Source organism: Corvus hawaiiensis, chromosome 5 (genome assembly GCF_020740725.1).
Source record: "Corvus hawaiiensis isolate bCorHaw1 chromosome 5, bCorHaw1.pri.cur, whole genome shotgun sequence".
Lineage (NCBI taxonomy): Eukaryota > Metazoa > Chordata > Aves > Passeriformes > Corvidae > Corvus > Corvus hawaiiensis.
The window spans coordinates 27,441,758-27,465,023 of NC_063217.1; the positions used below are offsets into that span (position 1 = coordinate 27,441,758).

The 23,266-nt window shown below is 36.4% G+C and overlaps 1 protein-coding gene across 5 annotated transcripts in view; it reads left to right on the plus strand.

The window, feature by feature from the left end:
• DCUN1D4 (defective in cullin neddylation 1 domain containing 4) overlaps positions 1 to 23,266 on the plus strand; it is a 42,039-nt gene that overhangs the window by 12,663 nt on the left and 6,110 nt on the right. For 3 of the 5 annotated variants that reach the window (XM_048303830.1, XM_048303833.1, XM_048303831.1), the window contains 4 exons: positions 14,798 to 14,889; positions 17,171 to 17,241; positions 18,799 to 18,890; positions 19,770 to 19,878. In XM_048303830.1, coding sequence (XP_048159787.1) covers positions 14,798 to 14,889; positions 17,171 to 17,241; positions 18,799 to 18,890; positions 19,770 to 19,878 — 364 coding nt within the window. Of the gene's footprint in view, positions 1 to 3,882; positions 3,913 to 5,207; positions 5,323 to 14,797; positions 14,890 to 17,170; positions 17,242 to 18,798; positions 18,891 to 19,769; positions 19,879 to 23,266 lie in introns of all 5 variants that reach the window. The other 2 variants (XM_048303828.1, XM_048303829.1) reach the window with 2 other exon arrangements.

Here is a 23,266-nt window from a genome sequence, read left to right on the forward strand (position 1 = left end):
TAGTACAGTGAGGTCTCCTATTTCCATTTTGTATGGAACTTGACACTTCTGAAACATCTTACTTGGGGAGACTTACGTAAATCAATAGAGTTATTTTGCAAATTGTTTGATTTCAATGTGCCTAAACTTTTGGAACTTCTGTTTCCCAGTAAGAAGTTGTCAAGACCTATTAATTTTGTTACTCAATTTATAGAACTGCCTAGGTGCTGTGAATTTGAGATTCTGTGTCTAGAATTCATTTGAAAGTCAGATTAAGAACTGTTGCAAAAGGTTTGAGTGTTGCCAAACCCATATAAGGGTTTTTTAATAGTTCTGAGATTATTTTAAATCTTCTAAGTCTTCTGGCCCAGGCCTTATTCTTAAAGATCGCTGTTCATTTTCTGACATAATTATCATGGTTGTTGTTACTACATTGTGGACTTTGCTTTTGGGATGACTTAATAAATGCATATCTAAATTTGGTTGAGATTTCTAAAAGCTATTTAAAAAATCTTAGGTTTAGGTTAGTATTTATTATGTGTCTTTCCTAAGTATTTGCCAGATTTCCTTTCTGGAACCAGGCCTTAAAATATCAAAGAAATACAGGGAACTGGCAGTTTCAAAATTCCTTCAGTGATTTGAGCGCTAAGGAGGATCTTGTTTCAAAATTCCAGTCCCCTACAATGATTGGAGTCTCATGTGCTATCATTCAGTATGCATATCTATCTGAAAAATAAGGTAGACTTCAAATGTGTCATGGGCCTTTGTCTTTTCACCTGTTCACAGGTGTAAGAACAGCAAGCATTCAGATTAAACAATTCTTTTTCTTTTAGTATGTATATGCATTAACTTGGAAAACTCGCATTTAGAATAATAGTTGTTTTTATGTCATAACTACAAATCTTGCAGCTTGTTAATAGCTTAAAGTCATGATTTGGTAATTAAATTGTGACTTACTTATCAAGACTAAAAAGTCTTTAAAAATATGCTTCCTGTTGTCACCTGGCTTGTTTAAAACAGTGAGGTAATATCTTCAACAAAAACAAGGCTTCATTGCTGTTCTTGAAGCTTTGGAGAGGGAGAAACTGCTTTTGCCTCTGCTGGCTTTTTCTTTTATATTAAAAAAGAAACCCCTCTTGAGTCCAAAGCAATTCTGTAGTGTGGAATTCAAGACAGAGAAGATGATTTTTCCTTTTACAACAGGATTGCAAGTTGTTTAATGTTTTGATGAGTATCTTAGTTTTCTCATCTGAAAATTGATGATTGTTAACTCTGCTTGTGGTGGTCTTGTTGCATTATTAAGTGAGCAGCTCTATCTTCCCAATTGCTTCAGCATTCACAGTTCTTAATTATTTTTCCTTTGAAGCATCCTTCTACTGAAGCATCAGAAGAGCAGGATTACTCACACACTTTATCTAGAGAGAAGGTGAAAATTCCATGCCTGTAAATCATTTCTGTAGGGGCACAGCTTGTAGAGTTCTTCTTCATTGACTTTTTTTTCCCTTTTTTTTTTTAAATTCTGGTTTTGTTGCTATTCTAGGACTGTCCCTCCCTTGTGGGTTCTATTTTGTATATTGTTTTAAATTTCCTAGGGTGAATTTTAGCTCTTGAGTTGATACTTCCCTTTGGAAGCTTTGTCTCCTGCAAATGTGGAAGTACTGAATAGGATGTTTGGCAAACAGCATTTAAACTCGGCAGGCTTTTGGCTGGTGGTGGCCTATTCAGCAGCCATTTGGAGGCTCTACCTTGAAAATGCTAGCTTCAAGTGTCCAAAAACCAGTGAGACCTAGGAGGGTTCTGCCAGTCTTGAGTTGAGACCCAGGAGTGAGAAACTTTGAAGATAATCACATCAGCAAAGCTGCACTTGGTAAGTAAAATTCTGTCAAACTTTGCATGTAGTCAGAGGTAGCTGCATGTTTGTTTGCAGATGGTCAGATCTTATGGAAGTGAAATTAGTTGTGCAGTGCTAGACCTAGAAATTACATTTAGAATTAGCAAGCTCTGTGTAGGAAAGGTTAGTACTGCTGCTACTTAGTGAGTTATACTGTAAATTAAGAAATTGCAGGAGTTCAAACAAAAAAAAACCAAACTTATACTTTTTAGCTTTATATAAAAATGAAAGATAGGAACTTTCTGCTGCCGTTACAGAAAAATTATAACTGCTCCTCAAATTTAATATACCAATTTTAGTAACAAAAGAAATACTTTGAAATGAAAATTCTTACACTGTGTTTTTTAGTAGTTTAGAGATTATTCAACAGCTAAAGCCTAGTGAAGACTTGGTCCAAACCTCAGTTATTAAGATGTTAAGTCTCTGAAAGCATGTACAATATGTTTGTCCACCTAGTGTCTGTGTGCTGTCAGTGTGTGAGGGCAGTGTGTGTGTGCATTTAATAGCCACCTACCAATTTCTGAGCTGTCTCTTTTCTTCCCTTTTCTATCAGTTTGAGAGCTGCAACTAGATACATTCAAACCAAAAAGGGTACAAGTTTTTCATAGGAGTCATTGGAGAAATTGGGTTGTAGTGAATTCTGTTATCAGTTTAAACCTTTAAAACAAGTTCACCAGTCTTCTTAGAAATATCCTGTCATTTAAGGAGGCAAAGAGTCCAAACAGGAATTCTTGAGTTAAATTCTTTGGTTTGTATGGGGTTGCAGGTCTGACAAAATGATTTCTCTGTTCTATAACTGTTTTGTTTTGCTTTTATTTATTTTATTTTTATCTTTTGCTATGCTTCTCTTTTCACATAGGCCTTGCATATTTCTTTTCACAATCAACTGACCAGTAAACTGCACAAACTTGGGGGATATAAGGGGGAGGTGTGTTTTTTCTTGCATTTTACCAGCATCCAAAGCCTGTGGCTATCGCAAATGGATTTCTATTTTTTTTTAAAGAAAGGCACTTAAAAACAATCCATTTGCTTTCAGAGGAATGAGATAGCTACAGGTTGTACTCAAGTACATACATATTTTCCAAAGGTGTTCACTATCACGTTTTTCATTTATTAAGTTCAGCATGTGTCTTAAGTCTGTTGGTTCTTTGTAGCCATCTCTTAAGTTCTGCTGTCATCTTAAGTGTTTTTAGTCTGTGTAGGCTTTCAAAAAATACCTGCTGGCAGAGTCTTTAGAAATTTGTTCTAAATGATAAAGTATCACAGTTTCAATAACTTAGGAGAACACAGTGTTTCAGTGTCATTAATGTGCAGGCATATTCAGATGGAACAAATAACATTCAGCAGGTCAGGTTCCTTAGTTCGTTTAATTTGTAGTAAAATGCATTGGGTGCACTGTGAGTTTTTTATGGTCTCTGGCTTACCTGTTTCAAATATATCTGCTATTGGTGAGACAAAAATAAATATTATTGTTGTCAATTTCCTTTTATAATGCATTCTGACAGTGCTTCTAGAAGTATGTTCTTCTGACACAGCCATTAAGATTTTTTCATGTGGTAATAGTTTATGGAGTGTAATACTTGCAAGTTTTTTTGATGAGTAGTTAAATGGTAATTTGAATTTACAATGCTCTTAATTCTCTTTCAAAAAAGGTAGTGTATGGCCATACTTTCCTGGGAGAATGCTGGCGAGGGAGCTCTAGGGTTAAAAAAAGAAGAATATATAGGAAGAATTTTTTTGAGAGTTTTTATTGAACTAGAGAGATTAATTCTCATCTTGAAAGAAATTAATATAAAGATAAGACCAAAGAAGGCATGCTTAGTGCAAAAGCTTTATTAGTTGAAACCAGATAAATTCATCTTGATGTAAAAACTGGTTTGAACATCTTACATATTACTAGAAAAACCTGTACTTTCTTATGCGTAAGAGTTTCCGTGCATGTTTGAAATGACGTGCATGCAGCAAAGCCTGTGAGGCTGTAAGGTTCCTTACATGTGTTTCTCCTATAACAGGAGAGAGCCTTTCAAAGATTCGAAGAATAGGTAAGCAAAAGATTGCTGTCAGTATTTGTTGGGAATTGGGCCTCTGATTTCAGTCTGTTCCCTTGGTGTCAAAAAGTAGTCAACATTTTATTGCTTGCTTCTGTGCTGTGACGTAAGATATAAGATTTTGTGGGCATCTTAGTTGAGCATAGCTAAACTTGGATGCTGTTGTAGCAAAGAGAAGGTAGCTTAGGAATGCTGGAGTTCTTAATATTTTCTTGCATATTTCTTGGCATCACTTTGTGTCTGAATTTTTATACCTCACTTCTCTCTTCCTTTTCTTTTAAAATTCTCTGTGTAACACTTAGAGCTTTGATAGCTCTTTGAGCTGCTCTTACACACACCTTTCTCAGGTGTCAATGTGGTCTTCAGCATATGAAAGTAGGACAAAATTTTGCCCAGAGTGTTAGCCTACTGTTTTCATGAGACAGCAAAAGCAATTTAATGACTTGCTGTGGTCAAAAGGGCTGGTCCTGTGCTCTTTCTTGTGCTAATGTACAGAAAGTTGTTACTCTCTTTTTCTTTGGTTAATTATCTGCAGGTTTGGTGAGCTGGATTGGCACACTGAAGAGTTACCAGAGACATAGGAGTATGTAGCTGAGAGAAGGGGATGGAAAGACTGCCACCTGATTGGCATCAGTGTCTTGAATTGGCTGTTTCCTACTTGGGGACCCTTATTCTTTGAGAATTATTCAGTCCAAATCATACAGCCAGCCACTTATTTTTTTTCCCTGGTGGTTGCTGAATGTCTCTTCCTGTCCGTGCAATACAAAAAAAAAAGCCTCCCAAAAAACCTGAAAAAGACCCTTTTGCCAGAGAACAAACAAAACCTTTCCTACCTCTTGCTCTCTGTATCACAAAAAGCTCGGGGCTTGAAAAGAAAGGGTTCTGTTTTCTAGAGGTAGGTGCTCACTCACATCTGTGTTGCAAAAAGCAATGATCAACTCTTAGAAGTTCTGATTTGAATAAATGACTAAAAATAAGGATGACTTTTTGAGGACTTTAATACTTCTTCAGGATAGTTTCAGTTCTTGACTGCTGTTAGACTGAAGTAATACTAGTGCTACTTTACATTTTACTGTAACTTTTGACCTTAATGGAAATCTGGTCATAGAATACCATGTAAAAGTGAGATGGATTTTGCTATTGAAAGGAGACCATTTATTTTATAATTTTTAAATCCACTAACTTTCTTCCCTTCCCTTCCCATTGTAATATGCCTATTAGTGGACACAGTTTAACTGGTCTGCAACAGTTTCATTTCTTTGTGCTGGTGTTTTTAATTCCCTCTGTAGGAAGTCTCCGGTCTTGCAGTTCATCAGACTGCTTTAGTAAAGTGATGCCTCCAAGGAAAAAGAGGAGACCTGCAGCAGGAGATGATTTATCTGCTAAGAAAAGTAGACATGATGGGTATGTCATCTTACCATGAGCTAAGACTGATGGAATATCTGAAGTTGAATAGCTGATATATCATGTGTTTAAATACTAATGGAAATTATATTGAAATTTGCTTGGTTTCTCAATGTGGAACCATAGCTGATGATTGAACTGTGGGATATTGATAAGTATATGTAGGTTCAGTTTGCATCTCACCTTTCTCTAGTTGTACAAGAAGCATGCAGGGAACTTCTCCTTGCTCTAGTTGCCAGCTGTCAAAATACATACTTGTTTGTTCAAAAACAACTTTTAGGAGATGCAATAGTATTTTCCCATATACATGCATAAGATCTGGATTGGGCATTACCAATCTCCAGCCTGTAAGAAAAGTGAATGTAATTATAGTCCACTCAGATCTTACTTGAAATCCTGCTGGTCTCTCCCTGTTGTGATTTGATACTGATCATGTAAGGGGAAATTGTCCAGGTAAGGTGATAGCCAGTGGTTCAGTGGTTATTGAGGTGCTTCTCACTGGACAACAGAAGCCAACTAGGTTATAGCATGAACAGTGTATTCTTTGGCATAGGTATTGGATAGCTGAGACCTCTGCAAATGTTGGATTTCCAGTATGTGTAGTATGTTGAGTGAGTCATTCAGAAACCATTGAATGTGCTCCCTGTGTGCAGGAATCACTATTTATGTGGACTAAATTCAGAACTTGTGGGAGTATAGAACTGTACAATCCTGCATGATAGATGCAGGACTGTTCTGATGTTGAAAAGTGGCTTATACAACTAGAAAGTTTGCTTGCCACTGCATCAGTCAGTGGAATTTGAGCTCTATTACATTCATGTATTACTGGTGTCTCAGAAAACACACACTTCCATAGCAAGTACCTTCTGGAAGGTTAAAAGAGGCATTTTTCTCCTAACTGTCAGCCTGAAATCAGGCTGGGTACTCTCCTTTTTATACTCTAGCATGAGTAAGAAAAATACTGGTAGCCAAATTAAGCGTCTGGTCATGCCCCCATAACTCCATTGTGTTTAATGGGGTTGCACAACTGTAACTGCACTGGAATTTATTAAATGATCTGTTGATGCAGAAGAAAGATTTCAACTCTCTTTCATTGCTTTGTAACACTAACTAGAACGAAAAAGCAGTTCATGTTCTTAATGTTTTGTGTTGCTTTTCAGAAATGATGAAATATAAAAGCTAAATAGTTGATAGAGGACATTACAGCTTATTCAAAGATAGCCATACAATATGGAAGCAATATGAGGACAGAACGTTTCTAGAATATAGAGAGGTTCACAAAACTGAACTCTATCTACTTTAGCCAAGACACTGATGATAGAAAAAAGCAACCCCCTAAAAAGTAAGCTTGTCTGTAAGAGATACTGATTTGTGTAATGACATAAGAAAATTATAAAGACATGATTTTTTTTCTCTATCAATACTACATATTTAATAGTTTTTAAGAGCTTGTTGAAAATGTAATTTGAAGGATTTTTTTTTGTATCTGCCTCTCAGTTTGTAACTAATGCGTTTAGTCTTCATTCTACTGCCATTTAAGTTTTTATTAAATAAAGGAAGACCTCAGCCTGCTTTTAGAATTGGAGGAGAAACCAGATCTGCTAGTCATGAACCATGGGGTAATATCCTCTGATGTGGTTCCAGTTTTTATCTGACTTCATTCTTCTAAAGGTTTTTGAGCTTTCTCTGCTTCCCAGAGTGTTTCTTTTGTTTTGGTCTTCAAGAAAACAGTTTTTTATTTCAGCATGACTGACAATATGAAATTATTTGCTGGACATTCAGCTTGGTCTTGAAGCTCTGTTTTCTTCCAAGGAAGGATTTTTACTCCTGTAACCTTCTGTGATCAGGTTAATGAAAAAGCAGTCTCCTACTTCCATGCTTGTTTTGTCAGATGGAGTTCATACCTGTCAAGTTTGGGTTTTGGATCAGACATCTCAGTTAGTCGAGCAGGAATCGGTCTGAAATCTGGAAGCTCTACAGCAGTGTCCTGTAGCATACCTAGTTATTTGCAAAGCCAGTTCTGCTTACACTCTGTGCAGAGAATGCTATATACAGTAAAAATAGTATGGATGGTGGAATGCCAGTTCATAGAATAAGGGGCTCCTAGGCCCAGTTCTCAGCTTCTGTTTTAGAGACAGACTTCCTAGAAGCTGCGTTCTAGTAACTCAGGATAAGCCTTCAAGGGACATTAGTCTGTGTGGATTCTGTATGAAGTGTCAGTGTCTGAAAAACTACACTGTGTCCTCTCCAGAAAAGACTGTATTTCCTAACAGAAGTGATTTGTCACCTCAAATACTTAATGGAATGACATAAATTTTTGTATGTTTCTCAGTTACAGTGGCATACTTATAGGGTCAACATTAACAAATTCAGTAATTGCAAGTCTCCTGTTTGTTCTCAGTGTGAAAATATTGGGCGGTAGTCCAAAGATTTTCAAAGGATGTCATCATCAGGGGTGTTACCACAGCTGAGACTGAATGTTGATTTCTCCTGGTGTGTCCATTAAAAAAAGAGTATCGTTTTTTTAAATCTGTACATGGATTGTTTTGTTGGGTGATATTTTCAGTCTTCACTATTTTTGATTCACTCCTATAATGTCTTCAAATCTGATAGTAATATTTTTAGATATGCGTTCTTTCACAAAGTTTCTTTCAGCAGGTCTCTATGCTGAAAGAGAAGGTAGTTTCTAAAGATTCTTAAAGTCATAAACTTAAAGACATCTTATACCCTTACTTCCAGGCTGTTAGGAATACAGCCTCATCTCAGAAGCATTAGTGGAATGCACAGGCAATTGAGGAAAAACATTTATAGGAGCAAATCTAGTTGTTGTGAAATTATTTGGAAATGCCAGTCTAGTGCATAGACTGATTATGGAAGATTCCAAACATCTTAATTTGTATTCCACCCTGACATAATAAGAGCTTGAATTCTCTTAAATAATGTTCATAGCATCACCTTGAACCATGCATGACTGCAATGTTTCAGTGGGAGGGAATTTTTATACCAGGTGATGTATAATAAAAAGAAATCAAGTGTTTTATAGATCACAGTAAGATTTATCTTGCCTTAAAGAATAGCTGTTGGAAGTAAACAGTTTAGCATGTGCTAACCTGAACATAATGACTTGAAGACTTAGTTTGTATTTTTATCTCAATATCACAGTCTTGACTTTATTGTACTTAAAACTGTCACAGTATAGAGTATTCTCAAATTGGAGTTAAAATTACGTTTTCTGTACGTGGCTCTTCCATCACTGTGTTAAGCATCTTCAGAAAGGTAAAGCAAGATTCATGTAAAGATACTTGCTAGGTAAAAAGATACTCCTCACTATGTAATTTTCTAATGCTATTTATCTGTTACACAATATCTAGCCAAATATTATTTTTCCTTAGGGAAAAATGAGCAGTATATATTAATGTCTTAATTTTTTTACAGTCTCATTTAAAAAATAATTCTGCTCCTTATTCTGGAATCACTCTGAGGGCAAAAGTCTCGCAGTCATGCATATTGCCACCTTAGGAGGATGAAAACTAGGAATATTTGTCTACTTCCCTGAAATTTATGTTTTCAAACAATTAGATGTTTTCTGTCAGTTTACCTTTATGTGTGTAGGAACCACAAAAGGGCCTACTAACATGAAAAACAGATTTTCTTTATTGAATTTTAAATTCCATGCTCTGTAGTGGAAAAATGTAATTTTTGAAAACATGGTGTCATTAACATGGGGTGTACTAACTTCCAAAGTTTTCAAAACCTTCGGTGTTGAGAATTGGTTTGGTTTTTGTTCTGTTGTTGTTTACTAGCTGTTTTGGTCCTGCCCCATGCAGACCGCCTGTGTTCCCAGCTGTTATAAAAGTGTAGATCTTTTTCCTTGAAGTAGGGATTTTCAGGTACACACAAGTGTAGTTTTTCCTTTTTCTGTAGCTTTTCAGTGCACTTCTCTTAAACTGGACATGTGACTATCAGCATGTGTGTTGTTACACATACTGCCCATTAAATAAGCCTGATAAAGTTCCAAACATTTAACAGATTAGATTTGATTGTAACTCTTGAAACAGGGAGAGATAAGGCATATTCATTCATAAAACTTAACAGTCAAGTAAGTTGGTCCTGAGAGTTGCTTTAAACAGTTTTTGTCACCTCTTGCAAGTTGCAAAACATCTCTTCTCCCACCCTTCTGTTTCTACTACAGTTTTAATGAAATTATTGCTAGAATCATATTTGTGAGTGAATAGATAAGGCTTTATTAAAATACTTTCATTGTGCTGCATTGATGAAAATTCTCAGCCAAAATTTTAAATTAATTAGTATTAATGGCAGTAGTATGGGGCATCTTCTTCAATCATAAGTTTGCATGTTTTGAAATATAAATAATCTGGAAGCAATTAGTTACTCAGTTCAGCTACTTGAACAAAAATCCAAAAACTCAAACAAAATCCAGTAAAGATTTTGATTAAATTCTGGTTGCTTAGAAACAAAGCTTCTGTTGGTGAGTTTCTTGATGTCTTCATTCAGTTAGCACTGGCCATCTGAAATAACCAGGCTGTTGGTCTTCATGAGAGGTTAACTTTTGACTTACCATATTAAATGTAGCTTTTTTCCCCTTCCTTTTTTCTTTTCTTTTTTTCCTCCTCAATGAATTATTACCGGATTCTACCATGGAGAGAGTATTTTGTGTGACCTAGACTCCATGTTTTCACTGATCATGGTTTGAGTATTCTGGAACTACACAGCCCAGAGTTGCTGCAGTGGGAGGGGCTGTGGGTGGAGATTTAACCAACTCCAGTACAGGTGAAACATGCTCAGAGCAGTGGATAACCCAGCTTTGAAGACTGCAATGGGTTGAAGGGAATTGCCCTTACCTTGTTCTTTTTGCTGTGAGCAACCATCAGCTCTTACAATGACTTGCCTAGTCACCCCATAAAAGCTGTATGGAATTTTCATGCTTTTGCTTTCCCACCAAATCAGTTAGGAAGGGAAAAAAATCTGGAAAATATGTGGATGACCATACATTCAAAGAAGGATGAAATACCTTAGACACTCAGTTTGAATATTTTTTTTTGTTTGTGTTGGCCTATAACACTTTCAGTTATAAACTACATTGTCTTACCTTTATTGCTGGTATATTACAATTCCCTATATTTCAAATACAAGTTTAAACATGGATGTTATGAGTCAGCTCTTACGTCACGATGGACGTGCAAGCATCTCTGAGAAAATTATTTCATTTTGATGTGGTTAAGTAACTGATACCACTTTTACAAAATTCAAGGAGGTTATCTCATGTTGCTTTTGCCCTGCCCTGTCCTACATTCTTTCCTTGTGCTAGTTGACAAAATGGCTATTAGAGATAATAAAAGAGAAAAACCTAAATGCTCCTTACAGAGCTATTTGTTACAAATAGCTTGTATATAGCTGTCACTGTCTTGACACAGTGTCACGCTAAACTAACAAAAAATACTGTTTTTCAAGTGAAGATTTTTCTGAGTTATTGTACCTACATGTGTGTTTCATCTGAGAGGCAAATACATACTTATGCCTATAGATAATACTTTTTTTTTTCTTGCTGTTCCTGATGGGTATCATGACGTGGTTCAGAAATGGAAGGGTAATTCTAAAAACAAAGGTTCTGAATTTGGTATTTCTGGTAGTGACAGGTATAGCAGACACTGGGGAAAAATTGTGCATGCACCTTTCTAACTGATGATGGAGAAAATGCCCTTTAGCAATCCTGTTTCAGTGTCAGCATTCTTTGACAGTGGTACAAATTCTGGTACCAAAAGTACCAGGTCTATTCATTTGCCCTTCCTTTATGGAAGGCATCTTTTTGAATTTTTTACTTTTCCCCTGACCCCTGCACCTTGTCCCCCCACCCTTTTTTTTTTTTTTTTTTTGGCAATGTGTTCTTTCACATCTGGTGTATGACTGACACTGCAGTTTCCTCTTACAGACCATCAATACAGAAGCGAATTACCAAGCAGAACTTGGTTGGCATAATGGTTGTCCATCTGTTTGAAGGTACTGGTGCTGGTCATCTTGAGGAAGCTGTGAGCCCTTGAGGACCTGCTGTTTGAAACTCAGATCTGTTCAGTAGATGTTTGATACTCACAAAGTATTCAGATATCTACCCTGTGCACTCTGGCAGTTTGTATTTTTCTGCATAGCAAGAGATGCTGTCATTAGAACAAAGACAAGGCACATCATCTTGCAGTATGTCCTGAGAAATTCCAAGGAGATGAGGAATATTGCAAGATACAAAATAGATGCCACATGTGTCTGGCAGTTTGTGGTTTTTTCCTCTGCATATATGGTTCTTGAGAGAATCAAATCCATATTAATGATAGTTCAGTGGATGTAGTCCTTGAAAATGCCTTTACTTTGTGCCGCCAGATTGAACCAAGTTGTCCTAGGCTGAGTAATCTCAGAGGCTTGTCTCTGCTTTACTTGCTTGCATCTCCCCACTCATCTTGCTTCACTAAGCACTTCAGATATTAGGAGTCTCTTGCTAGTAGAAATAGTTGGCTTGGCTAGACTGGGGTAAGAAACTCATTGAATGTTTGGAGTAAGCAGGGAGAGAAAAGGGTTCGTCTTTATGCATGAGATCCCTAATTCTGAGTTGGTATTGATGTTACTCATTTTTACCGTACTTTTTTTCAAGTGATCTTGTCTTGCAGAATATGTAATCTAATATTAGTTCCTTTAGGCTGAGGCATCCAAGATATCTGAGACTCATCAGCTGTTTTTGTGGCATGGTTTTATAGTTCTGGCCATGCATAGTCTGTTTTCATTATAAATGTGATAATGTCACCCACACTGTTAATGCATGTCTGACTAATTAGCTTGTAGCATAGAGGGGGATAGCTCAAGATTATATCCCTTTTGACTTTATCTTCTGAACTTGTGAACTGGCACAAACTAGAATATCTGTAATCAGTTCTGGTTTCTCAAAAATTGAACTCCAGTGGTCAGGTATTGAGCTTTTTGAACAATCATAAGTTTCAGGAGAGAGCATTTTCCTTGGAGTTACTTGGCCGTATGTTGGGCACATGGATTGAGTAATTACTGTTGTTACTTCCTGCAGTTCCAAACTGTGACCTTAGCCTTAAACACAACAAGTGACTTTCAATCTCATATCAGTTGTCTGGAAACCTGCTATGTGCAGATGCAGAGTGTATAAAAAGGGCTGGTTTTTTCTGTTCTTGCTCACCATTCCTATTACACATAATTCTGGCACTGATGTCTTGTTTCAGGCTGCAGTATTTAGCTCTGCCGTTTGTAGATGCAGGAAACCTTATTTTCTGAAGTACCTGGATGACTTAAAGCTGTGTCAAGTCGGTTTCTTGAGGATTCCTTCTTAAATCCACTGTTTGCACACTGACAGCTTAATGTATTGATGAGTTATATGAATAAGTAGGGCAAGGCAATTGGTTATCATTCCTTTGTAAGAAAAAGCATTGAGTCTTGTGATAAGTATCTTCCTTTGTGAACCTCATTAGCTTTGCCATGTCCTCGATCTCAGCAATACTCTTACAGACTTCTTGAATAAGGAGAATAAAATAAAGATGTTGACTAGCTCCTGCTACAGTTTCCAACTTGGTATTCTGCTTGGTGTTTGTCACGTTTGTTTGTGACAAAATGGGGATACTGAATAATTAAGACTTTTGCCAAAGTGGCAGAATGCCTCCTTTCTTTGTCTTGATTGCTCTGAATTCAGAATAGCCTAAAAATTATTGGATAGGTCTTTCATAATCACAGTTCATTCTGCAAGTATGAAAATGTTATCAGACGTATAAAAAAAAAAAATTACTCTAACTCAAGACTTATACCTTCTGGATTAGCTCCTTACTTACTGAGCGATGCTGTCAGCCTTTTCCTTTGCAACTTCAGTAAAGCTTATGCAAAATAGGTAATTCAAATAGGAAAAGAGTATTTTCAAAATGGGAAAAAAACCCCAAATCTGAAATTGTGGGTGTATGAATATATGTTTGGAACATGTATGGCTGACATTTCTGTGCAGTGTTCCAGTTTGTTGCAGATCAGTGTGTTTCAGTACAGAGTCAGTTTTTCTTAAGAAATTTCTTAAGAGCCTCATTTGTATTTATCTTCCAATTAGCAATTTATCATTTTGCTCTGACTAGTATTACTTTTCTAAAGGTTAGCTGCTTTAAAGGAACTATCACAGTAAACATGAAATATTTCTTTGAATTCCTGTCAGAATGATCCGTGTGCCATTAACTTCTAGCTACAGTTCTCACAGCTGATAGCTGAGCTAGGTGGAGGATAGTGGGATCAGTGTACTCTAAGTTTATAAATCTAGGTGTCTTTTACATGTCGTTCTAGAAGGACAAAACAGTGATGAAATAAACTCCAAATTAATTTCATTATTCAAATTGTTTCAAAATTCTCCTTGAACCAGTTAGCTGCTTCATTGTCCTTCCCCAGCTGGATTTGACATTGTGAGAGGAAGCTCTGCATGCTTGGAACACTTACAGAGCTGTTCTTGGCTACCTCCTCTAGATTAAACCATTTATTTGTTGCTCTTTTCAGCCTTTATGAGCCCAAGCTACTGAAGAGCGGTGGAAATGGATCACAGAATGCATGTGCAGCAGTGGATAACTACTTGGACTGCTGAGTCTCTTTCCTCTAGCAGGCACAAATGATATTGTCCCTGTTTCAGAAGTTCTAACTGGGGTGGAGTAACCCTTCAATTTCTGTCTATGTTTTCTGTGCTTTAGGTGTTTCAGATACTAAATTTTTTTCCTTAGTGTAGTTAAAGTTCCTTACACTTCTTGTCAAAGGAGAAGAGCACTTTGCTTTTGCTGGTAGTCTCTGGGGAAAGGGGCCAGCTTCTCAGATGATTCTTTACTCCATGATAAATGACGTTCCTTGAGGACTTTTAACCTTTTTTCTGTGGTTCTTCCGTGTTACCAACTTACTGGCTTTAGAATAATATAAGTGTAGATCATGTCTATTTTGGCCTTTGTGCCTTTTGTAGCATTTTTTGAGGCAGCAAAATGAGTATTTGCAGTTCTCTTTAGTTAATAATTCAAAGTGCACAAAGTATGTGTGCACTTAGAGGTAGCACCTGTGTTGACTGTGACATGGAATTGCTCTGGCCTTAGACCTACAGCCAGATTGCAGCCTATCAGTTGACTGTGGTAACTGGTGGTGTAAGGCAGGGCTGTACTGTGAACTTACACAGATCAGTTTGGGGTTGAATTTGAACTCATCTGTACTTGTTTTAGGGGAAGGTCGTTTACATGGGTAGTGATTATAAATCAATGGAAGTATGACAGTGAGCAAAGTATTTAGCTTCAATGATTCTTAAGCAGTGTTCCAAATGACTGGATATGAGGACAGAATGTTGGGTAAACTGGAAGGAATAATGTTTCTGCTGAGAGTGGCTGTTGACTAAAACATTGTTTTTAAAAAAAATTGATGAAATAATTACTTGTTTCTCTTTCTTTTTTCTAAGTATGTATAGAAAATACGATTCAACTAGAATAAAAGCAGAGGAAGAAGTCTTTTCAAGTAAGAGATGCTTGGAATGGTTCTATGAATATGCAGGTAAGTGTGAGATGCAAATTTCCTACCTATAACAATTTAATTTATATTGTAATATGAAAATTGCATTGGCTGAGCTTTTGAAAGACTGGATATAAAGGATTTCTTGTAAAAGTCTTAGAGAAACTTTCCTAATATTCTGTGTAGCATGAGGTTGAAGAGTTCAAGGTTCAATTTTGTCTTTGTCTATATCCTATAAAAAGAATACAGAAGGTGTGTAACTTGAAATACGTGCTTTACTATTCTAATCTACAGTTAAAGCTGTGCTTCTGTTGAAAGTGCTGTTACCTTTCTGTCATCTGCCATGACAGCGCTGAACAGTACAGCACTAGCCTCAGGAGAAATGGTGTGTCTTTAATTAAAAACACCCGAAGGGTGAGGGAGGTAGTAATGTTAGTTTTGTTCCTGCTGTGAATCTGGTGCTTAGGGTTTCAAGCAAAGAAGTGAATGGATTCAAATATCCCATACTAGTTTTATCAGATAGTTTTCCATCACAAGGTATAGGGAAGGTAGTCTGTATTACTTATTATTGTCCTTGTTTGTGAGAACTTTCTTCAGACATTACTTCTAGGAATGTTAATTATGGTCTGTGGTCACAAAAGATGCTCCTTTATTAGTGGAGTGGTTGTTGTATTTGTTTTCCTGCATGTGCTTTTCTGAAAGTATGGGTAAAAATGATCCCGTAACTGTAAAGACCAAAAAGAAATTAAATAGATGTTTAATGTCATCTTGTAGTTTTCTGGTGCTGTCTTGGATAACATGTCTCACAGCTTCTTCTGTTTTGTCTACTTCTTAAACATAATCAAGACTGACTTAATTTGATGTAATAAACCATTTTTTTCTCCGAATAAAATTACATAAATGAAATTAAATACTTTGAGATCTCCCTTGTCTGTGGCAGTCTGTGAGAGGAGATCAGACAAATTCAAGGCAAATCTAACCTGTTAGGTTCTCTGCTGTTTTGACCAGCTTGATTTATTTTTTTTACTCTAGCAACAGGCATGACTCATTTTTGTCAAGACTTTCATGGAAAGAAAGGATGAAAGGAAGGCTGTTTGTGAAAGAACTTTGGTGTTTCCACTGGATGCACACACCAAGATAAAACACAGAAAAGTGGAGAGTACGATTCTGTTTACAGTATTGAGTAACATTCTAAAAACGGAATTTTCAAGGAATAATCTCTTGTGTTCTTGCTTCATAAGTTTTCTTTATGTATGGGGACGTTGACCCTGCATTTCTTTTTTTTTTATCCCTCCCTTGGTGTGTTTTTGCATTACAGAACGAATCTTTTTAAAGGCTGTTGTGTACACTTGGAGAACTGAGAGGCTGTGATGAGAAGATGGGAAAAGATAATTAAACCTTGTTATTTCTAGAATAGATCACCTAATAATAAAATACAGATTGATCTTCCCTTTATAAACCCTGTTTTTCTTGCACATGTGATCTTTATATTGGAGGAAAGTAGGAATTTCAGCCTGTATTTTTTTTTCAAATGAACCCTTTTAAACATGAGTAAAATAATTCTAATAAAATAGTTCAAATACTTAAAATGTATTTAAAAACAGAATTGCACAGTACAATTCTTAATGCCTGTATAATTTTTCAGAAGTATTATAGAAGTTAGAAAAATCTTGATTTAATGTTTTATTAGTAGTGCATTTTAATAGCTCTTATATTTTGAATCTTTCTTTCCTTTTAAGTAGGCAAAGAAATAATTAATTCGTTATTTCCTTCCTGTTGCAGTTACTATTATTCAGATGACGTGTGGCCATGGTGTAGCAATATGAATAAGCAGGATAACATTATATAAAGATAGTATATGAGACAATGAGGAATGAGATTCTGGAAATGATAATGTCTTGTATCCTGTACATCATGTTTTTATGTGATTTGATCTTATGATAACAGTAGAGATTCAGGCCAAGAAATGAGTTTCACTAGACATCGTCCACTCATTTAAGCATGGTAATATTATGTGGGTGTTCTGTTAGTCTTAAGTCATTTCTTAAAAATCTTATTACTTTACACTTCCAAGATTATCTCAGTAAATGAGTAGAAAAATTGGCAGGGATGAAAAGTTGTTTTACAGTTTCTCTGTTTTCAAAGGTGAGATAAAGATTTAAGTGTATCCAAGTCTGATAGTAAGTATGGAAATAGTTATTTCATGTCAAAACAAGCTGACTGTATGAAAGTTAGGTTGTACTGTGTGATTGCACTTCTTTTGTGCTGTAAAGGACAGGCTATTTTAATTTTTAGATATTAGTAAAATGCATTCTGTTTGCAGGCACAGATGACATTGTAGGGCCAGAAGGTATGGAGAAATTTTGTGAAGACATTGGAGTTGAACCGGAAAATGTAAGTTCAGAATCCGTTTAAAAAATGCCTCATCTGCTATGGTGTACATGAGCCAGTCTTACAGCTCTTGCTTTTCCACCAAGAGTTTAAAAATTCTTGAGAGTTTAAAAAAATTCAAGAAATATAAACCAGGGAGGTTTTGAAACACATTTGGGGACAACTTGCCATTATTTTAACTCCCAGACTGTCAACCTCTAAAACCTCAATTTGTCTTTGCTGCCACCCCTTCTCTTTGACTTTAACACCAACCTTCAATCTCCCCAGAAAAAGAGAGATCTTAAAAAAAAAAAAAAAAAAAAAAAAAAAGCTGATGGTTGTCTGAACAATGAGACAACATTCAAGATTTAATGTAGCAACTAACAAACAAGTAGTGTTTCCTTTAGGTTTCCTAGGACAGAAAGGTGTTTCAAATGTTGTGGGCAGTAGTGGCACTATGATTATACGATTTCAAAAAACAAATAAGGAATATAAATATATTACAGATACATATTCTATAGGGGGGTGTGTATATATATATATGAAAAAAATTTTAAAAATAATTCTGCCTTTTACAGGATTTTTCCTAGTGCCTAATCATTGTTCTTTAAATGCATTTGGAAATCGTGTCTTTTCTAGAATTCATGGAGCATATAAGTAAATGAGAATTGTGGCTTTGAAAGATGTACTGGAAAAATAAGATGTAATTTGCTAATTTCAGAGTTTATGAAAGTAATAAATGTTGTGATTTATGCAGATATTTGGATATATAACCAGGTATTCTGATTTCGCATTAAAAGCTGTACAGAGCTGCACTAACGTTAGATAATGGCTGAATTGCAAGTTTAAATAACTTCATTATTGAATTACTTTTTTTCTCCTAGTTGGCAGGGTCAGTTATCCTGCAAGTTTTTCTTTCATGTATTTGTCAAAAGTGTTTTCTTAAGTTGATGAGTAAGATAATAATAATCTTACGGTATTGCTTTATCTAAATTCCTTATTGCTTTGGTCTTCTGTGTGAGGGGTGAAAGACTGTTTCCTTTTGACCAAAACGGAAGTATTTATGTATCAGCCTGTCTTTGAATGTGTGTTAATGTTACTTGTTCTAGCTTTACTTAACATCTCCTTGAATTGTGGGATCGTTATTAGCTTTCAAATAACTGAATTTTGTGGATTGCAGCTGATGGTTCATTGAGATGAAGGTTTAACAAATGTCAGATATAACTTGTCAAACTGCTACTGAAATTTTGTAGTTACTTTGGGAAACCTTTTCTGTAGCTTCTGCACCAACTTCCTCATTGTATTGCTCATGAGATGACTGTGCAAACTCCCTTGAAGTCCCTACTGATAGCTCGGGTGGATGTTCGCTCTATATATTTGTACTGTTACCTTCTCTTCGTTTGGATTGTGTACAGGTTTGTCACTTACAGGGTTTTTTTAACTTCTAAAATAGTGTAGCAAAGTTCTGAACTTCCCACTTATACAAGTAAAAGCATTTGTAGCCTACTATACAGTGGTTATTGGAAACCATGGATCTTTTTGTTAACTCTTCCATCTCCGTTTTTTTTCTCTTTGAAACAGGTAGTTATGCTTGTGCTAGCATGGAAGTTGGATGCACAAAACATGGGCTACTTTACATTACAAGAATGGTTGAAAGGAATGACATCGCTACAGTAAGTGCCTTGAAAATTCTCTTAAGTTTGTTATAGTAAACACAGCTTTTCAGAAAAAACACACTTCAGTGTTTTGACTCATAACACCTAAAGCAGAGAGCTCTACCATGGAGTAGAAGTCATAAGTTTTTGGCCTGATTGATGATGATATGGTCACTTAGAGACAATTTGAAACCTGAAGTTGCACATGTAAATAGAGTTGGATTGAAATGTCTGCAGTCTCGATAAAAGAGAAGTGTCATGAGGCTTGACATTCTCTGTGTCCCCAAGGACACCTATCTTTGTTGCTGGATGGCACAAATCTTTCAGATACTGGTATGTTGTTAGACTGGTTTAAAATGCTGAATAATACAAAGCCTTTCTGTAACTCTCCACTATTCTTTCTAAGAGTTGCTGTCTCCGGTTAAGAGCTTGTTTTTATGGCAGGATTAACATAAGTATAGATGAATAACCATGTTTCATAGAGAGTTGGAGAAAGAAAGAACTGTTTTGACTTACCTTTCAGAAGAAAATTACTAAAACTGTGTAGGAAGTTCTGTAGTTTCAGCAAGACTTTAGAAGTATTTTTCACTGCTTCGATTTCACTGCAAGCTGGTTGTTGTTTGCCATGCATGGACAAGCTCTTAGTTCAATCTGTTGGAGAGTGCATTTTTTATGAAGCCAGCCAGTCCCAGTGTAAGGCTTTGCTACTTTATCCAAGTTTGTTTCACACCGTGGGTTTAGTAAGACATTTTATGCAGACAGACTCAAAAACATGCCTCTGTACAGAGTGATGTGTTTTGAACAGGTTAATGGGGATACATGTTAGAGATTCTTTCCTAGAACATCAGACGTTTCTATAAGAATGCAGACTAAACCCACTTGGTGCTTGTTTTATAGGTGCGATACTACAGAAAAATTGAGAAACTCTCTGGATTACTTGAGATCTTTATTAAATGAGCCTACCAATTTTAAACTTATTTATAGATATGCCTTTGACTTTGCACGGGTAAGTACTGTGCATTTGAAATTAAAAACTTTACTGTCATAAGTAATAATTGAAAGACTGTGTACTTCTAAGTTTGTTTCTCTTAAGGTGCCACTCAAGATTGCTTCTAACAAATGGAATCATTTGTGTTCTAAAACAGTATATGCAAGATGCCAAAACCGGAAAAGTATATTGGATGTGTAATGTTTAGTGGTTTAGTGACATGTTTTGTTATGTCTGTGCCTCAAGCCATTTTATGACTTCAGGGAAATCATTTAAGCCCCATTCTGTTGTATATTGGAACTTGACCACTGAATTCCCCTGACTTTATAATTACTGTGATTTTTCTTACTCTGAATTTTGTGAGCATAAACATATTTAAAACGGGAAGACACTTCACACATTTCAGTAGCTGGTAAAAATGGGTAACATGGTAAAAGCTGGATATGATATAAATACTGATTCAGAAGATTGTTGGAATGGCTTTAATGATGTTTTCAGTATTTATTAAAAAAGACCCTGATACCAGTCTTCCTGCTATAAAACATGCTTTGATGAAATTTTTCCTGTAATGGAACCCATAATATACATAAGACTATTCCTACTAGGACAGAGTAATAGAACTTTATTTTCTGAAATAACATTTTGAAATAGAATTTGGACATCCGTTTTGCTAATGTGATGGAATGTACAGAAGATTTAACATAAAAAGGTAAAACTGAACCTCATATTTCAGTGCAAGAGAACTAAAAATACTAAGAAAATCTGCAGCAAAAAAAAAGTAGCATGAGAGAAATAAGAAGAAATTGAACTGATAGCAGTTCTAATAGTCTCTCATTAGCAACTCAGATTTTTGGCACCTCAGTGCTTTCTGCATCTCAGCATTCAAATTTATGGTAGTTCACTTTTAAACAAGGAAACTTGGAGCTAGAGTATAAAAAAAATGCGTGGGATTAGTTAGTAGTATGAGAGGGGAAAAAAAAAGCCGTATCAGCCTCTTAATTCCTCCTTTGCTGTATGAAGATTTGTTCTGCCAGTTTTGCTCAATGTAAAATGCAAAGGCATTGCCCGAGAAGTTCAAGATACTGATGAAATATTTGGAATAGAGAGCAAACCTGCACCAGCTGATGGCCTGTCAAAAGTAAGTGCAGAAACTTAAGAGGTAGAGATAGTGTGTGAGTTCTTTTCAAGAGGTACCAAACTGATGTGACAAACGGTCTTGGAAAAGAACTTAAACTTTGAGACACAGGCACTGTGACTTTATTTGCAACAAAAAACCCCTGCAGATTATGGAACTTCAAGTCAAAGGCATATAAACTGGGGAATTACCAAAACAATATTAGGCTAATATGGTTATTGAACTTTTGATACTACAAACTTGGGGAAAGTCTATAGGAGAATGGCATCCAGAAAAGAACGCTGACAAAGGCGGATATATTTATAGATGCCAGATTAAACTGGGCATAGTTTTTTTCAGGGTCATGGAAGTGATTAATAGAAAAAAGGTGATGGTTTCCAATTTGAGAGATTGCATAATTTCTGTCCTGAGGATAATTCTTTCAAGGAAGTGCTCCATGGCAACAAAGCACTTGTCTAAACTTCCCAAGTTTTAAGAGAAATTTTTTTTAAGAGTGTCTGTTGATTTGGCATTTAAAGTTAGTTTGTGAATAAAAATGTATCATCAAGGTTTCATGTGGCATGCATGATTTAAATCGGCATAGATTTGAGGATATAATATAAAATACCATATGTTGATATTAAGCATAAATACATTCCTCAATCCATGTTTGCCCTCGTCATTGCCAACTTTGAGAACATACATGCATTACATGGCTTAAATAGATCTTTAATCTGTAATATTATGGGGGGAAATCTCAGGAAGGCTGTCTATCATCAGTGTAGAACAAATACTCAGATTTAACAGTTTATTAACATATTCCTTCAACTGTATCCAAGGAATATAAGTGTCTGGAATGTATGCTAAGAGTGCAATTGGATCATCTGTCATGGCAGATGTGCCATTAGGCAGTTGGAGGTGGGTAGAAAGGGCTTATCTGAACAATTTGTTCTGATCAGTAGTCAGAGAAAAAGAATGTAGGAATGTAAATATATAAGGCATGAAAAACCAGTGTGGCCAAAGTGAAGGCAATAGAGCCTGATTTCATTAATACTTGAGTGTATGGGAAGAATTCAGAGAATAAGCAGTATGTAAAATAAAATGTATTCTGACAGCAGTATGATTTCTGCTTAAAGGTGTTTGTGACATAAGGGTAGATGGACTTTGGAAAGAGAATTAGTTTTTAGAACTTTCTGATGTTGGAAATAAACAAAGGATTTATATCATACTAGTACAAAAATGCCTTTGCAGGTTTCTTTTTCATCTTTATTACTAATTGAAAAGCTTTGTTCATCCTGGAATTTACTTTATTTCTCTAAATCCCTCTTGGGTTTACTGCCTAGAATGCAAAACAGTTTCTCATGTTTTCAGAGTTGCTGGTCTCCCCACTTTACTTTCAAAACACATCTGCATTAAATTCTGTCCACACAATTTTAGAATTGAGGAGTGTTTAGCATGAAATGAACATAACCTTGTGACTAGGGCATTCAGTTGTTGATTGAGAACTGGGATCTTGCTCAGTCACATCCATCCTATGTGGTAGAAGACAATTCAGTTATGATTTGAGCTTAATTTGTTTTTTGGTTTTTTATTTAATAAAGATGCGTATTCTGTAATATATAGAACTGCATTTGTACAGGTGAAACACAGGACTCAATTCCCTTTGTCGTGGGCAGCTAGCTGTCTTGCAGTGATCTGTTAGACACTCCCTGTATCCAGAATATCCCTATAATGGGGTATGTCCTGTTGGAGAACAAGCTGTCCATGAGTCAGCAGTGTGCTCTTGTGGCCAGGAAGGCCAATGGTATCCTGGGGTGCATTAGGAAGGGCATTGCCAGGAGGTTGAGAGAAGTGATCTTGCCCCTCTACTCAGCCCTGGTGAGGCCACATCTGTAGTGCTGTGTCCAGTTCTGGGCTCCTCAGGACAAGAGGGGCATGGAGCTTCTGGAGCAGGTCTGGTGGAGGGCACTGAGGATGGTTAAAGGATAAGAGCTTACCACTGTGTATTGGTATCTGCAGGGAGGGTGTCAGGGAATGAATCCAGGCTCTTCTCAGGGGTGCCAAGCAATAGGACAAGAAGCAATAGGCAGAAACTGAGGATGTTCCACCTGAATATGAGGAAGAGCTTCTTTACTGTGCAGGTGACTGAGCACTGGAACAGATTGTCCAGAGAGGCTGTGGAGTCTCCCTCACTGGAGATAGTCCAGTGCAATCCTGTGCCATGTGCTAGGATGACCCTGCTTGACCAGGGGGTTTGGACCTGATGACCCACTGTGGTCCCTTCCACTTACC